The following is a 17,649-nucleotide window of genomic DNA, read 5'->3' as shown; positions in this document are numbered from 1 at the left end:
CAAGAGGGATGTTGCTTCTTTCCATCTCTAAATGGCTTCCCTCTTCCCAGCACATGGGCTGTCCCTGTTTCTGAAAGCCTTGTCCCAGGTGTGACTCCTTGTCCTTGCAAGTTAACAACCAGAAATGCACCGGCTATTTGAGCTGAGGTCTCACCATGGGTTTGCACAGTAGTATTAAAATTTTCTCACCCTTACTGAAAATACTTCACTGTATATGCCGTGGCACCACACTAACCTTTGTCATTTCCAGTTCCTGGTTGTCCTATAAACAGACTTTTCCTTCTGTGCCTTGGCCAGCTGATGAGCCTCTCACTTCCAGCATCATCTCCTGATACAGGCAATTGCCCCAATACTCCCACTGGGCCAGATAAACTTATTTTATCTGTGACAAGCTGCCTCTTTAAATAATACATGGAACAGCAAAGAGTTTAGGTAATCCCTGTTGGGGATCAATTCCTGCCAAGTTTTGATCACTATTTATTTTCTCTCATTCCCAAACATCTAAGTACCAGAGGAGATGATCCACCAAGCAAGGGCATTAGGAAAGCACAAACATTCCAGCAAATGCACATATTCCTCTGGGAAAACACTGGAGCAAGTCTGACTGGAGTGACATCTCTAAAGTGGACAGAAAATGCAGAGTTTTCTCCACCAAGATGCACACCCCTTGGCTCTTCTCAGATGACTGAACGAGGGGCCTTTCAGAGCAACTCCTCATGGTTCTGGATGCCCCAGAGGAAACCCTGCCTCAACTTTCTCTCTGAATCCTAGCAAGAAGCCCACAGGTCTAAAAGACACCATTTTCAGCTTATTTGTTCAAGTTAATGAGCTTTTTGCTCTTTACCACCTTGGCAGATTGGGGGTTTCAAGGATGCTCATCCTGCACCTCTGCATTTCCAATTCCAATTTTCCATTCAAAATATGTGCATCTTTACATTTGTGATCAGATTAATGTCTTTAATTTCCTCTCAGGCTCACCCCATGGTACCATGTCAGACAGCACAGTATGATGAGCTGTGAGGAGGACAGTGTAATCCTGCCATGCCCTCGTGCTGGTGGGGCTTCTACCTGCCAGGCATTCCCGGTTCCTGCTTTGGCAGACTTACACATTCTCCCCAGACTCCTGATAAAGCTGAAGTGTTTTCCATCTCTCTGCTTACTTGCAGCACTGTTTAAGAAAGTTAATCTATTTGCAATCAAATACAAAATAAAACTTTGAGGCAACTTTGCAGCTATCTGTACAGAACTGCATGAGTTAAAAGTCACACATCTAGGAAGGAAAAAAATGCAGCCCTGTAATCAAAACCATTGCTGAGATTCTTGGATAATTAACGAGGGAAAAGAGAGAGTATGTTCTACATTGGCATTTGGAAGCAGCATACATAACCTTAAAATTAAGCGTCTTTTCTGCTCTCTGCAGTTCAGAGATACTGATAAACACAGGAGAATTCAGAGAACTGGGAGAGTGATCTGAGGGTGAGGGAATGCAGAGCACCAGGCTAATTGCCTTGTCAAAGATACTGAACACAGACTTGCTCATATTCTAAAATGAGAATGTAATCTCATGTCATTAAGTTACAAAGTGCTACCACACACAGGAATTAATTGATCCTTATTAATCTTTTATTCCATATACCCTCTACTTGGGCACAGGTCCTCAGATGATATGTAGGCATTTAACTCCTATCAAAATCGATGTAGTGAAGCATCCAAATGGTTTGACCATCTGTCCCTCAGGGCATCACGGGGCTGAGAATAAATTTATGCTGATCTTGACATGACAGGCCTATAAAAACAAAGGCCTGCTTATAGTTTTTAGTGAAGGTACACCAGTCCACTGAAAATTTCCAACATTTTAAAGAACTGTACATCTTTTATTTATTTATTTACAAGCAGCCAAGAACTGCTGACAATATAAACAAATTATGCAATAAACAAGTTGGGTTTTGTTGTTTGTTTGTTGAGTTTGTGTTTTTTTATAATCCTATATTACCCAGAATCAAAAATAACTGTAAAAAAATCAATGGTGAGACAGGAAAGTGCTAAAACCCCAGAACTTAATTGGTCATGTGCAACAACTTCTGAGTTAGATGGATTTTTGTAAAATACAATCAAATTACTTCATCCTGAAGGGAACTGGGAGACGTTTCACAAAAGCTGAATTCCAGGCGCTAAATCTCATTTTCATCATCACTTAAAGCAGCATAAATCTAGAGAAGCTCAATCAGAGACAATGGTGCTACATCCAGTTTGCACTGATGCTGCAGAACAGGTTTTGCCTCTAGCTAACTTTTTTGTTCACAAGAAAACAAACACAAGGTATTCTTGCTGTCTGGGATGAGACGGTAATTTATGTAGCATTTTTATGTGTACATGCTGTCATATCTCAACCTAAACTGATTCCAAGATAATTCACGCTCTGCCATTACAGACAGCTAAGACATTTCCAGAACCTTCCTAACTTCAACAGCTAAGATGCTATATTTATAAATAAATTCCTTTTGTTGTGATTTTCAGCTATATGCTGTAAAAGGAAAAATTAAGGGCTTTGTGGTTAATCCTCCTTCTAAACATGGACTTTAAGAAGGGAATGGCTGACTATCCAACTGTAGCCTATGAACTACCTTGGAGCATTTAACAGAAAAGTATATTGTGGAAAATTTACTTTCTAAAAAGGAAATAATAAAAAAAAGATTTTGTAAACAGAAGTAATAAAGGCTTACTGTAAACAATGCAAACAAAAAACAGTAGGTGCCTGTGCCTCTCAAAGTCTTTTAAAGATAGTGCATTTAGTCCAAGTAAAGCAGGCAAATAAGCCGCCATGCTGTATGTGTCTTGTTATTTTTACATGTTGTCAAATAATAATAAAAAAATATCTTGCATTTACTTGTAAAACTCAGGCTTCAGTAAGAAGGGATCAAAAAAAAAATGTTATTCCCTCCAAGAAACTAACAGTTACACTTCATAAAGATATCATGAAAGCTTTCAGGGAGTCTTCCAAAGAGAGATCATCTTCCTGCTACAAGGTAAAAGATGGAAAAGTATATTCAAAGACTCTCAACAACTTAATTTTCCCTCCAGTAACAAAGAAAAACTTGAAAGTATTTAGTCTGCAGTTTAGCCATTTTAAAAATAAAGCACTATTTCTAACAGAAGCTAGCATCTACTTTTGTATTCATCAAGAACCTGCTCCTCTAAAGAAGCCTTCCTCATAATCAGACTTTTTTTTAATGCTTTATAAATGGTCCTAAGAGCTAAAGTTTTCCTACCTACCGAACAAACAAACAAAAAACCCCAAAAGAGTAAAGTAGCTTTTAATTTAGATTTCGCTGTCCAGCTGCGTATCACTCATTTGACACTGGAAGCTTCTGCTTCTCTCTGCCATTATCACCAGGTAGCTTGGTATGATGTAGGGATTCGTGGTCCAGGTCTTCCCCACAGCAGCCCCATTTAGCTAACAGGGCAATCAGGGATGTTACCATTTGATTAGGACCACTTCTGAAACTCAAGTTCTCAAGCATTTCCCATAAATACCAATCATGTGCCTTGAGAGAAAGACTTTACATAGACTTTTCCAGTTCTCTGATGCTGCTTTGCAGCTTTTTTTCTATGTGTATCCCATCGTAGCAGGCAGGATACTCAATCTTTTGAAACAGTTAATCTTCTCACAACTGAGACTGGATTTCAGTCATAAACACTTCTGTAATTTTTCATCCTCTGGGCTATTGTGTTTCCAAGAAGAAAGGTCATGATGGCATTTAATTAAAGGATTGCTATATTTGTTTGGTTCTTTCTTCCAAAAGAGAAGCCCTACAGAGCAAAGCAACAAATTGGACAATACAGAATACAGCCAGGATCTTCGGCCCTAATGCGCAGTTAAGAATATGAACATAGGAAAGTTTCCTATTTCCATCCTGAAGATATATTTCTCCTACATTAAAACTTTGTCAAGTCCTTAAGGAAAATTTCTTGGAACATTTTTCTTTTCATTGGAACAACTTATAAACGCAATGCCTGTAAGGTCAATGAAAATGTTTGAAGTTTCTTTTTCCTGGTACTTAAAAATACCCAGCAGTCCATATTGCAAACAAGGATGTGTAAATAAATATATGTGTACATATTAGCCATTCTTGCTCCTGACTACTTGTTTTCTGCTGCTCTTTTCATTCTGCCACAGCTATTTTCACTGGAGATGTTCCAGTGATGTACCATTAGCTTACTCCCACTGTGGAAATACTCTGGATATTTTTGCAACATAAGAAAACATCACAAAAATCTAATTTATCTCTTGGTGGATATGAAAAAATATATTTTTTAAAAGGCGCATTTTTTCTTATCTTGTACAGTAGCATTTTGTTGAACTGGAATGACAGCAAACCACCATAAGTAAATAAAGCCCAGCAAGTTATTTGAAGATTCGATTTACAGCGACCTTCTTGGCTATAAGAGGAGCACTACATCTTCAGCATAAGCTATCAATTTCTTTTTCCTGTAAGGCATAAATTAGGCTTTTCCCTCCACTTTATAGCTAGAGAAGAAGCCAATAACGACCATAGTAAACCTTAGTGGGTAACTGAAGGCAGAATTTAACATGATACAGCTCCTTGAGGAGCACAGAAATTAAGCCCAGGATCTAGAACTACAACTCAACTCCTGGCAAGCCCATCCTAAGGTTAAACAACATTGCCTCCCAGGATCACAGTGCTCCCACTGATGTAAATCTGGAGGGGCACTGTCAGGGACCCTTCCAGGCACGCTCAATAAAACTGCAACTCAAATACGGGTCAACGTGAGGACAACAAACAGCACAAACAATACTCTGGCCAATAAACTCAGCTTGGAAAGTCAAGCAGAGAACTGGCTTCATTGGTAAGACACATTCAATCTGCTTCAAAAAACGTTTTGCGTTCTTTCTTACATGGAACGCTAAGAAGAATTATAAAGAATAATTCCCAAACTGATGCACTTGGTAAAGGTCCAGGGAAGTCAGCAGGGCTATGGAAATGCAACCCTCTGCAAATATTTTCATACAGCATCTTTAGTGCTTATGCAGGGGACCAAAAAAGCCATCCTCGAATGTGGGTGAGCTTCTAAGAATAATCAAGTAGGCACCAGTCCTGCCAACACAGTCATGTATGCCTCGTAGTCTTCTTGAGCTCCTGTGCCACACAGAGAAATTTCTGCAGGAAAAGGACCTAATTTAAGATCAGATACAAGGAGAAGGTTTGAATGGATTTTGAATCTAACTTGAATCCAGAGAGGAGATGCCAGGAATACAGGTTTCTCTTTATAAAACTTCTGTGGGTGAAGTTCTTCACTCAAGGTGTGCCACAGCAAAATTTTCATTTCTCTTTAAAAAGTTTTAAAACTAAGGGGAAATAACACATGTCAGCTTAGCCTGGAGGTTAGCTCTTTCCCTTTCTCCCCGTTGACCGTATACAGAGAGAGCTGACTGAGCCTGGACTCCCAAAGCAGACTCCAAAATGTCTGAGAACTGGGAAGTGTCAGGTTGTCCCCTGCTTCCCACCCTCATCCCTAATTTACTGGGTTTTGTCTGGAAGAAAGAAATGCGGGGAACTGAAGGGTGGGAGCAGCAGGGAAACATGCTCAGAAGTAACAGTTTTAGTACCTTCTGTTTTGCTATTAGACAAGCTACGAGGCAAGCAGGACAAGGTAGAATAAAAATGTACCCCACGTTCTCCATTTTTAATCACATTCCATTTGGTGCTTCTTCGTTTTAACATTTCAAAAGCTTGACATGAGAGTTTTTCCAAAAAAGAAATCAATGACCCGTTTGCTATAGGCTCCTCATCTCTCAATTTTGAAATGTAAAGCATTTTCACCAACTGCTCTCTGGACATGCATTTGTAGCCTCCAGGCATTAGGAAGTCCAGTGGAGTAGACATACACTTTCCTCAGGAAAAATAAAACAAAACAAAACAACCTAAGGAGCTTGAAAAATCCAAATATACATCAAACCAACTCTTCTACATCTGCCTAATCAAATATACTATTTTCCATATACACGGCATACTATGTAATATATTGAGAAGCCAGCACCTGAGGCACCACGAGAGTCACAGTCTGAGCCAATGCCTGCCCGTAGCCTGTCTGGGCCATCGTGCAGACCAACAGCCCAACCACGTCTGGGTTCATCATGCTACAGATTTCCAAGCAAGCGGGCAGAGGTCAGCCTAGACTGCCAGGTTGTCTGTCTGCCACTGCTGCTCGCTCCAGCATTTGGAAGCTGCAGTTAAAAGCATGCATCCTCAGGAGGATCAAGCGTTTACCAAACAGTAGCCCCGGTGACCCCTGGTCCCTCAAGTCTCTCACTCCCCACTTCTCAACCACTAAGATCTACCAAAGACCCTCAACCCCATTTTCACTTTTTTTTTTTTCCTCTCCCCACAGATGCTATTATAAAGATTAAATAATTTTCCCTTTGGCTATTTTTGTCTGAGTTATAACTCATTTGAACTCTCAAAGGCAATAATCTCTAAACTAAGGGGTTTTGTCAGAATTCCAGAGAGCAGTATTTAGGAAACGAAATAGCTTTTTTGGTGCAGCTATGATAATAAACTCTATCATGAAAATTGAGTATGATAATAACATCTTGTTGAACAGGCAAGATGTCAGATTCACAACATATATTAAATGTGTTGAATGTGATCACAGAGATATTAACATTCCACTGAGGCACTGGAGCTCTGGGCAGGAAGTTATTTACAACGAAATAATGCATCCAATAAAGTTATTTCCTCTATCTCATAAAAGGAATTCTGAGCATACTTTTTTTGGTGTGTTTTCACAAATCTCTGAATTTTCAGCATTCACCCATTACTTGTGAAATACTGTGATAATATTACATGTTCTTCATCCATTTTGCCAACTGTACCATCTAACTTCTTGGACTTACATGACTTGCTATGGAGAATTAGGGGGTCACCCTTCCCCCCCAAGGGAGGGTAATCAGCCTGTGAAGCCATCATGAGCACTGCTGTTTTACATCAGAAGCTATGCACCACTGATTTCTCCATAGCAAGACTATCGTCATACACTTGCTAGCCCATATGATTATTGTCCTACATTTCTTCAAACCCTCCCTAGTATAATTTGCCTTTGACTTATAATAAGCCTATTCATTCTCCAAGAGCAATCAATTTTAAAATTCAGATTATAGCTTTGATTTTGCCTCTTTCCCACTTAAAATATTGTGTATGCACTGTTTTAGCTCCCAGCCCATTTGAAAAGGAGGGAGAAAAATTGTTTGATGTGCATTTCGTACTGAATGGCTGCTAATATTAATATAGTGAATATAATCACTGTGTATTTCACCTTATGTAAATTGCAGCACAGACCATCAATTACAATGGATGTGGTTAGAACTTAAGTTTAAAAAAAAACCCTGAAGTACATGTTTTTAATAGCTGGATGTATACAAAATACTATACAGTCTTGTACTTCCATTTTTTGAACCAGGATCAACAATGAAATCAACACAACATGATGGAAAACACTTTTTAAGCAAGAAGCATTTTCCAAACACAACTAAGCTCTGAGATTACTGTCTGCAACTGAAATTGTTTTTCTCTTCAACCGTTAAACAGAGCTACCCTCAAGGAGATGCAACCAAATTGCTTTCTTTTCTGAGGCCAAGAAGAAAATGAGTCAGCACTGTATGGATTCTGCTCTCCATTGTTTCTGCTTATAATTGGAACAACATTCCAATTATAATTGGAAGAAATGGCAAAGTAGAGCAGTACAGTGACATTTGCTACTGTTAGTTTACCAAAGAAGCCACCATTAGTCTGAAAACTGAAGCTGAGCAAACAGAAAATGGGCCACAGAGAGAAAAAAAATCTGGAGTAGAATGTGTCAGAAGTTTTTTTACTGTAGATCAAAGTCAGCTCTGGATATTTGGATGGTAGGCACAAGTCTCAGCCTCTTAGTTAAGCACGAACTTTAAACAGCGGAATCCTGGAGTGCCCCATATGGGTCCATAGGAGACGTAAGCCACACACACGAAGGTCTCCAGGGCCGACATTCTCCTTGTCACTGATATAGCCCAGAGCAAGCCCTCTGCCATTGCCAGCAGCTCCAGCTGAAGTGACATTGGTATTGAACCTCAGCAGCAACTCACACATTGAAAGAAAAGTCATCTCAGGACTCAGGGCACTGCCGTGGAGACACAAATAAAAGATTAAACTTCAAGTTGTGACAATTCAGCACAATCTCAATGAAACCCAAAATCGCACGGGCCCCAAATGGCCTGCATTGCACAAGAGTGAGTGCAACCTGAAATCTGGTATATCCCAGGTACGGTGTCTCTGCACATCTGCAAATCAGCGGTACGGGCCACACCAGGTATCTCGCACAGTGCTCCCCCGGGCATGCAAGGACAGAAAACCAGGCAAGCATAGCAGAAGGCTCAGAAAACCTGTTGCCCTCGTGCTCTTTGTACTAGGCAATGGCTTTCACAGCAGAATATGGGCAATCCCATCTTATCTGGGACGTCTAGCAAGCTCAAACTATTTTTCCAAGTGTAGTTTAAATATTCTGTGTTCAACTACCTCACAATAATTCTGTGCAATAACAATGAACAAAAGCATTCTGAACTGATCAAAGACTGAACAATTTAAATGTCTGCCTGTGAGGTGTTCCTCCTGCTCCCACACAGACCCATGCTTTACAGACCAGGACAGAAATTTTCCAAACTGAGGAAGGAAAGAAGGGGACAGGCTGTCAAGAGAAGGTGCATCAGCTCCTGTTGCTTAGCTCCAAGTCTAGTTGGGAGAACAGGCATCATCCCCCGGATTCATGTGTGTATGTTTTCATTTGGTTTTGGCTGATGTTTGGTTGGTGTTTTTTTTCCCCTGGGTTGTACTTAAATAGAAGCCTGGAAGCATTTAAATTATACTTCTTTGGGGAGTGATTACCTCCCTTCCACCATACACATATCTGTCACACAAACCACCATCAAGATGTGATTTTTCTCTTTTTATGTCTATATTAATTCTTTTTTTTTTTCTGCCTGCTCCATGCCCCTGGGGTTGGATTTTTTTTTTTTTTTCTTTCTCTTCCTTGCTGCTCCATATGTTTGTCCTTCCATTCCAGCTTTTTCTGTCTTGCCTATCTGGACTGCAGTCAGTACAGAACAGCCCAGCTTGATGGGTGTCTATCACAATGGGAGCGGTAATACAAGTATTAATAATGTCCTGCTGTTAGCAAGAGAGACTGCAATCACTTTTTTAAGGACAAAGCAGCCTGACCTTAGGGAGCATATACAATACTTAGGATAATTGCAAAAGTCATATTCCCTTTGGTGGCCTATTTTTATTACATATTTCGTATCAGCCATGGGAGGCCCTGGGGCTACTATTTTGTTTGTCTGGAGTCTCTGAGCTAGACGATGTGCCCAGGAAAGTCAGTTCATATTTAACCCTATATTCTGTAGATGAAAACCGTAATACAATGCACCTGGATTTCATTATTGATCAAACCACCAAGGAGGGCACTTATCATAAAGCTCTTCGTTTGCGATTTTTATAATTCTCCAAACTGCTTTGATCTGAACTTCAAAAACTTCTGGACTACATGAACAACCATTTACCAGATCTCATCCTTTAATTGTAGCACATCCTACCTCAGTGCACCACCCGCAGTAATCATGCAGTGTTCTGAGAGATCATTAATTATATTGGTTCATTTTGGAGTGAACTGGCTGTACAGAGGAGACACTGCACGGTAAACCGACAGCAGCACCATGTTTTGCTGCCGGAGGCTTTGCTCCAGCCAGCAGCATCCACATTTCCTGAGATCTCGAGTGTCCCTAACCTCACCAAAATTCGGTAAGAGCTAAGAGCCTCAGCACCTGAGACAGCAAAGTGACCCAGAAAGTCAAGGCCACCCAAATACAGCACAGAAACCTAAGACACATGGCACTTGTGTTACTCTTAACAGGCAGATACTCACAATGTGTCTCAGTAACTGGGAGCAATCTGTTCCCTTGGCAATCACAGCAAAGGAAATTGAATCAAAGGACTGACTGCAATCAGAACCATGATGCTTAGAAGTGCTGCTTTCAAAGCAAAAAATTCTAGGAAAGCTGGGGAAAATGTCTTACCATCATTGTAGCATATACTGTTTTGTAAAAAAGTAATGTACTGAAGCAGAATCTTATTTATTTGTACGTACAAAAGTCTGCATGTGGTGACAATTTCCAGGGAGATTTTTTTTAAATTTATGTATAAAACAGACAACAAAAGCTTTTTAACTAGGGGAATGTTGTTGCATCTCTTCACAAACACCACAGTAGTGAATGAATTAATAGAATTAGTACTAGTGAGACTTGCAGAGCAGCACTCCTTCACATTGCAGAGCTGCTCAACACATTGTTTTCATGATGATGGTTTGATACGGAGTTCAAAAGCCCCAATAGCATATGCATATTCACAGGCTTCTTTGTAGAATAAGTAAACTAAGAATTTCTGACACACCTTATTTTCAATCCAATCACCAAGTGATGCTGCTGCAGCTCTTTTCAGTAGCGCTCACAGTATACATGGGCATATTTCAGGTGCTGATGGTACCCTGAGTGATGTACAGTTAGCAGCTCGTGGCACTTCACCACTGAACTATGTGCAAAGAAGAATTGTTCGTTTACTGAAGTGTAAAGAAACTCTTGCAGATGGGGAATTACAGACTTTGTGTATGTTTAGTCTTCTAAAACCAAAACAAAATTCAAAATCATACACTTTCTTAAATTTTCAACAATATTCCACCATGGATTGCATTTACCTGCAAGATAACTGGAGATTAAGCAGTACTTTGCTCTAATCAGATATTTTTTTGGTTTTACTGTTATATCAATACATCAATTGGGACTCTTTCAATTCTATTAAAATTGAAATGGTCAGCAAAACTTCAGAGAGAAAACATAACAGCAACAATAAAAAAATATCTAAAAAGAACAGTTCTAAGATGTCAAAATGTCATCCTTGCTTACTCCAGCTGAAAGCTTCAAAATTGTGCACAGCAATTATTTTCCTGTTGGAAAGCTCCGTAACATGCGCCTTGAGTATCTGGGAACCAGGAATTGCATGTGGTCCCCAAGGGCATATTAGCGAAAGTGCTGCTCTTTATGAAACAGGTACAATCCAACTTACTTGTGATTACTTTTATGTTTTAAAAACGTGCAAAATGATACAGTCTATTAAAATAGTAGGCTCCACCAGCAATATCAACATTCAAGACAGTAAAAAGAAATGCTTTTTAAGGCATGCAATCTCTGGTTACCATCAGAATTATGTAGGGTGTTAAGTATACACACATTCTCTTCTGCAACACATCTGAATTGTCTTTTTGTTATGAAGCGTAGCACAGTCTTTCCCAGCAAAATTTAAAACCTGAAATGAAGGGAGGGCTTCTGTAAAATACTTGTAGCTGCTAATTATCAGATGAGGAAGCTGACAACCTACATTGAAACCATTCATCCTATTTAAAAAACCTTCGCTTGCGAAATACTACAGAAAAAGTTACTGATTAAGTGCTAAACTGAGATTTAAGCTCCACAAAATGGGGCTTATTTGCAGATATATAAAGATTTGCCTCATCTTTACAAAGGTTTCACCATCATTAGCTAGGACTGTTCTTCCAAGCACTCTTATTCTAAACCTCCTACTACCTCCCTGGTCCCACAGAAGGAAGGGGCAGTCGCAGCTTCCATCGCTACACACACAGATTTAGGGTATCATATGTTTCCTTGACAAACTTGCACACTTCATTTTCAGCAAAAAATGCAGGAAATAGAGAGTGCTCACCATGATGTCAAAGAAGGGTGGATAATTACTCTCACCAGGTCAATAGCCTATTTGTTCAAAGAAATCAGTTTCATCAACTAGTTTAGTCAATTTTATTTGCAAGTTAAGAGGGAACTGACTAATAATTTCAGCTGAATAAAAGGAAAAAAACACCCTTCCCAGGCTATGCAGATTGAGGTTTAAATTTTCATCTGCCAACACATGCCGGTTTCCTTAATTTAGCCCTTTATTTTTATCAAAAAATTCTGAAAAGGAGCAAAACTATTCCTTTCAAGTCAATTTACAACAGTATTTAAGTGTCTAGTAGAGAAAGAGATTTGCACAGTTGGGATACAAATATTCACATTTTCCCATCTGTTTCATGCTTGAATCTTCCTACAACTGGCGATGGGCAAACAGCTTCCTACTAGCAGATGTTTCTGTTAAGTCTGTATATTGTCTTTCCGAATGATTTTCACTACACTCACTGAATTCTAACTAATACTTAGCTCTCCTAATATACAATAATTAGGTGATCAAGTTTTGCTGGTTTTTTTAAAAAGGAGCAACCCCAGTTAATAAATTGTAGCAGATTAGATGTGAGCCTCCTGAACTTGGAAGTGACGTTACCCCTACCAACCCCTTACTGGAACACAGCTACATAATCAGGGTAAGGCACAGGGATGCCTATTCCAGATGCTGCTCTTCCTTCTGGACCACAGGAACTATGTATGGTAGCACTGTTTAAAATGACAGTGAATGAAGGACCTTAATGAAAAGAGCTGCTGCTAAGATGAATTGTCACATGCAGGCAATAACAGACAAATGCACTGAAGAAAACCGCAGCAACATTCATGTAATTTAACATGGCAGCAGATTGTTCAAAAGCTGATCTGAGAGTGAAACAGGTTAACATCACGTTCAAATTGCTGGAGAAGACAGTAACACGTGAATGGGGCCTCAAATTCTCATGCTGCCCAAATTTCGTCTAATTTGATGAACCTTGCATACAGTATGAATTCAGTCTTATTGGATTATTACATTATCAACAAAGCTGAAGAACTTGTTCTCTGTACCTACATGATGGGGCCATTACTACTGGGTACTTTGTGCAGTTACATACAAGAGTTTAAAAGAGATTTGCGCTGAAAAGATATTGCACAAGCTCCCACTGCTTTTTGCATCTGTTCCTCTGTACACTTATGAAAATAAATATAGAGAATGTCTAAAAAAGTACAAATCAAACTAAGCCAAGGGCCAGACTGCACACATTCAAAAAGGAAAAATACATCTAATTATGTACAAGGTTGCTATGACCACAGGGAAAAATGTCAATATATTTTCAGCGCTTGGCCCCACTTTTGGCTTGGCCCTCCATTTGGCTCATCTTTATTCATGAATAAATCTGGTTAATTTTTTTTTTTTAAGAAATAATTTTTTTTATTAGAAGATGCTATTTTTATTGAACTTCTCTGCAAACATGCTGATTTTCATGAAAAATTCTAGCAGGAGGAATAAAAGGATAAAATTGCTTTTGGTCACATGCTTTGGAAAAAATTCTTCTGCTTCGAAATGTTGACATCTGATATTAAATGTACTTTTTTTATTTAACTAATTGCACAGCAGATAATTTGAAGGGTGCATGTTGCCTTACATCTGACGTGTTACAACATGAGGCAAATTTTCTGTAGGTTTGTTAAATTTCTATACAAAATGTACTTTGACCTAGAAAAGAAATTAGGTGTGTATGCTAATAGTGAATAACAGCTGATATTAACTACCCTTTTAAACTACCTCAGCAATGTATATAAATTACTATATTATTCATAATTATGAAATAATGTGAAAAAGCTGTCTAGGAAGATAAAAATTGAAATTTTGTAAGAATAAATATTAGAATACCAAACTCAAATTTCTCAGAAACCTGGAGTAAGTTCCCTGAAGCCACAGCTGAGTTTCTGTCCAGCTGAAGTTTTTAAAATGTTCGCTGTCTTTCCAGGTGTGAAAACTGAATCCTAAAGTACCTGAATGTCCTGTGAAATGAAACCCAGCTCGAGACACCACAGGATTAGTCAACACTTGCACTTTCTGTCATCTGTTATTAAAGAATCTTATATTAAAATGTGTCCTGCCAAGGTTAATCCCATGTGCCTGCTGGAAGCACACCTTGCTAGCAGGAGCAATGGCGACGTTGCCCTTTCTCTAAGGTTCACCATCATGGGTGGACGATGATGCTGGTCCACATCAGAGCATGGCATACCTCTGAGGGGAAAGACCAGTGGCACACCAGCACAGGTATCTCCTCCATGCAGAGCTGCTCTGCTGAGCCACACGCCTCCATTTCAGAGATGCTGCCCTGCTCTTGTGCATACGGACATCACCAAAGAGAGCTTGCAGGGTTGAGGATGGAGCCCTCCTCACCCAACCTTAAAGGTTAGACCTTGAAAATACATGACTACATGGAAACCAAGTTTTCCTTTTTTTTGTTAAAGCAAGGCAGGCTTAGCAGTCATAGATAAAAAAAAGATTTGAAAACATGAACCAAAACAGCTCAGAGTGCAATGCAGCAATTTGCATTGTTTCACAGTCTGTGCTAGTTTGGGATGGTGAATTCTGCTTGGGATTGTGCAGGGGGAGAGCTGTGGAGGGAGGGAGGGCACAGCACAACCAGAGCCCAAAGGTCAGAAATACCTCAGCAAGGATGAAAGAAAGTACAAGTGGGGCTTGGAAACTAGACAGAGTCCTGCTTTCTTTGCACAGTGGCCCACAGCAGCCTGTGGAGCCTATGAAGTCCTCATCCATTACATACAAAGCAGACCCACTTTGCTCAGACCGATTTTGGAACATGCAGTAACTAGCAGGATGGTCATGTGTCTGCTGCTTTATGCAGCTCACGCTCTGGCTCTTTCCTCCAGTAACTCAGCACAACCTTGTTCACCCTAGTGCTCTGCTCCCAAACCAGAGAAATGCTGCAGGTTCAACCAAGTACTCTCCTTCCCTACAAAACCTATAGGCTGTCTCCAAAAAGCGCTGTGTGCTGCTGTGTGCTGCAGAGCTACTTATAAGCAGGCTGCGCCTCACCTTCACAGGGAGAGGAGAGAGAATGTAAGGGAAGCAGGGAAGGGTGGTCTCCAATCCCCCCAGAGCTCTTCCCAGGGGCTGTAAGGATAATGCTGCTGAGAACTGGGCGGTGGCATGACAGCTTCCCAGGTGGCTGTGGCTGCTGGAGGGCACGCATCAGCCCCAAGCATGTGAGCAAGGGACAATGCTGCACCATGTGCCTGCAGCTCTCTGGTAATTATGCCCCAAAAAAAACACTCAGGGAAGAAATGAACAATCTCTGTGAAAACTTTTCACAAGCATTAATGTGCTTTATTGTATTTTTGGTATACATCAGTGGCTCCCTGCCATACACAGGCATACACAGGCAGGCAGAGCACAGTCACTTCCACAAAGTAACCTCTCAGAAGAAGCAGTTTTCACAGATGAGACGTCTCATCTGTGGGGATGGGACTAATCTGGGGACATCAGTAAAACGATATGTGTGTGCTCATACTTTGTATGTATTTCTCCAAAAGCACATGTACCATTGACTGTTCTAGACATTTGTCATCATTGAAACAGCTTTAAAAAATCTTCTGAAAAACAGATGTTTCTCAAATACACAGCTGAAAAATGAAAACTCAGGGTCTGATTCATTTTACTTAATTTGATTGGACTCTGCCGAAGTCTCCCCCAGAGCTGCTTGCTGAAGAAGTTACTCATTCTGAGGGTATGATTCATCTACCTAAATGTAAATGTCTTTCGGGCGACATGAGTCCAGCTGATCTCACGCATCACCCCGCAACTGATGCAGCTATAGCTCCAACGCACCCCCCCAGACACCCAGGTCAGCAGAAGCCCCTCTCACTCTACCAGTGACCGATGGCCAGGATACGACAAGCAAAGCCACATGCGCCTTCTCCAGCGATGCCTTTGAGGTGACATTTGCAGCGAGTTACTAAAACCTTTCACCGGGGCAACCGCAGGACTTGCCAAGGGAGATGCCGAACGCCGGAGGGATGTGACCAAGTTACCCGCTCCCCAGTGCGCGGGGTGGCAGACGTGCCGGGGTGGCTTAGCGCAGGGCACGGGGGAGGCGAACAGATGCCACAGCACGCCGGCCACCAACACGCATGTGTCCCCGCACCCCCTCCCGGGACGGCTGGTGCCCCCCCCCCGCTGCCGCCAACCCCCCGCCCCCCGCCCCCGCGGCCGCGGCGCTCACCTGAAGCAGGTGGTGAGCTCGCCCGTGGGCTTCAGGCAGGGATACCGGGTGGTGGCGATTTTGTTCTCGGAGCACACCTCCCTGCAAGGCGGGGGGGGGGGGGGGCGGGTTATTAGAAAAAGGGAGAAAAAAGAAGGCAGCGGCAGTGGATGGGAGTGTGTGGGGGGAACGCACAGGAACAGGAGCGCGGGGGTCCGCGGCGGGGGGGCACCCACCTGTCGCCGTCCTGTGGCTCCTCCCGGTAGGTCCAGGCGTGCCCCAGCGCCAGCAGCAGCAGCAGCCGGAGCGGGGCCAGGCTGCCGGCCGGCCGCCCCATCGGGCCGCCTCTCCCCTGCGCGCCGCGCCGGCTCTGCCCGCCCCGGCCGGCAGCGGGGCTGCGCCGACCCGCCGCTCCTCCCGCCCCGGCGGAGGGCCGCCCCCCGCGGCCGCCAGATGTGCCCGCGGGGAGGGGCCGCGGCCGCCCAGATGTGCCGGCAGATGCGGCCCCGTGGCGGGGCGGGGCAAGGCGGGGCGGCGGCCAGATGTGGCGGGGCCGCAGCAGATGTGCGGTGGGAGTGAGGGGACATCGAAGCCCCCCGGCCCCCTGCCGGTCCCCCGGCCCGGGGAGAGGAGGGGTGCCTGCCGCAGGGCGAGCGGGCCAGAAAGTGACGGAGAGGTCCGAACCCAGGGATCGGCGGCTCTCGGTGCACCATCACTGATGCTTTCCAGATAGGCTTTATCTCAAATCTCTTTCCCAAAGGAGCAGAGCAGTTCAAAGCATCTCTGCTGCGATGGCTGTTTATCCTTGTGTACGGCTGCCACTTCCCCACCATTCATAAAGAGGAGATTAACAACGACAGACTTTGATAAAGTAGTGGGTCAGGTCTTGCCCACTGTACCATATCCGTTTTCGTTGTTGAACTGCTCGGGACCAGGGCAACAAACCTGCAAAACGATGATGCCTTTGCAAAATGTTTGGCCAAAGCATTGGCTTTGGTCACCACATAACTTCCTACAAATATGAAAGGCTCCAGGAAAAGGAGGGTGTGCAAATCAGCCTTACTAGCACTTTCACCTGTAGTATAACTCCTTTTACAGCCAGAAAAATTAGGGAAACATGAGCAACAGATTGTACTCCTATATTACTATACCCAGAAAAGTCAGGGATATGTAAGTAACAAACTGTAACTGCTCTATTAAACCAGCACAGAAGTAATAAAGGGCTGTAAGAAGACTCAGGCAAACCCCCTTCTAATTTTTGCCCTGCCACAGGCAACATTTGAACAAATCATTTCACTATTCTGTGCCTCAGTTTCCCCTGTCTGTAACTGGAAGACCCCAATAGCAAAATCATTAAATAAATAAATAATGCAGATCTCCATATAAGAATCGGCTACAATTAAGCTGTTTAATCCCTTTGGTATGTTGTCCGGTACCCAGAAGGCGGCTAATGATGGATGGACCCTTACATGAGAAACTCTGGGACTTGTCAGAAGTTTTCCTTGACTTGCACAGTATCTCTGTCACCGTGGTCTGTGAACTGCCAGCTTCAAGGTATTTCTCTGCTCTAGGTGCTACTGCATATTTTCTCTACTTCTGTGCTCG

General features: G+C 42.3%; 1 protein-coding gene across 2 annotated transcripts in view; it reads right to left on the bottom strand.

Moving 5' to 3' along the window:
- CCBE1 (collagen and calcium binding EGF domains 1) overlaps window positions 1-16,410 on the bottom strand; it is a 101,902-nt gene extending 85,492 nt beyond the window's left edge. For both annotated transcript variants that reach the window (XM_037373701.1, XM_037373702.1), the window contains exons 1-2: window positions 16,281-16,410; window positions 16,066-16,146 (exon numbers count right to left, since the gene is read on the bottom strand). In XM_037373701.1, the coding sequence (XP_037229598.1) occupies window positions 16,066-16,146; window positions 16,281-16,381 (182 nt within the window). In that variant the 5' untranslated portion in view covers window positions 16,382-16,410. The remainder of the gene's footprint in view (window positions 1-16,065; window positions 16,147-16,280) is intronic.
- Between the last annotated feature and the right edge of the window lie 1,239 nt (window positions 16,411-17,649).

This window comes from Falco rusticolus, chromosome Z (genome assembly GCF_015220075.1).
Source record: "Falco rusticolus isolate bFalRus1 chromosome Z, bFalRus1.pri, whole genome shotgun sequence".
NCBI classification, from domain to species: domain Eukaryota; kingdom Metazoa; phylum Chordata; class Aves; order Falconiformes; family Falconidae; genus Falco; species Falco rusticolus.
Note: the sequence above shows the minus strand (reverse complement) of the source record. Positions and strands in the feature narration are given on the sequence as shown.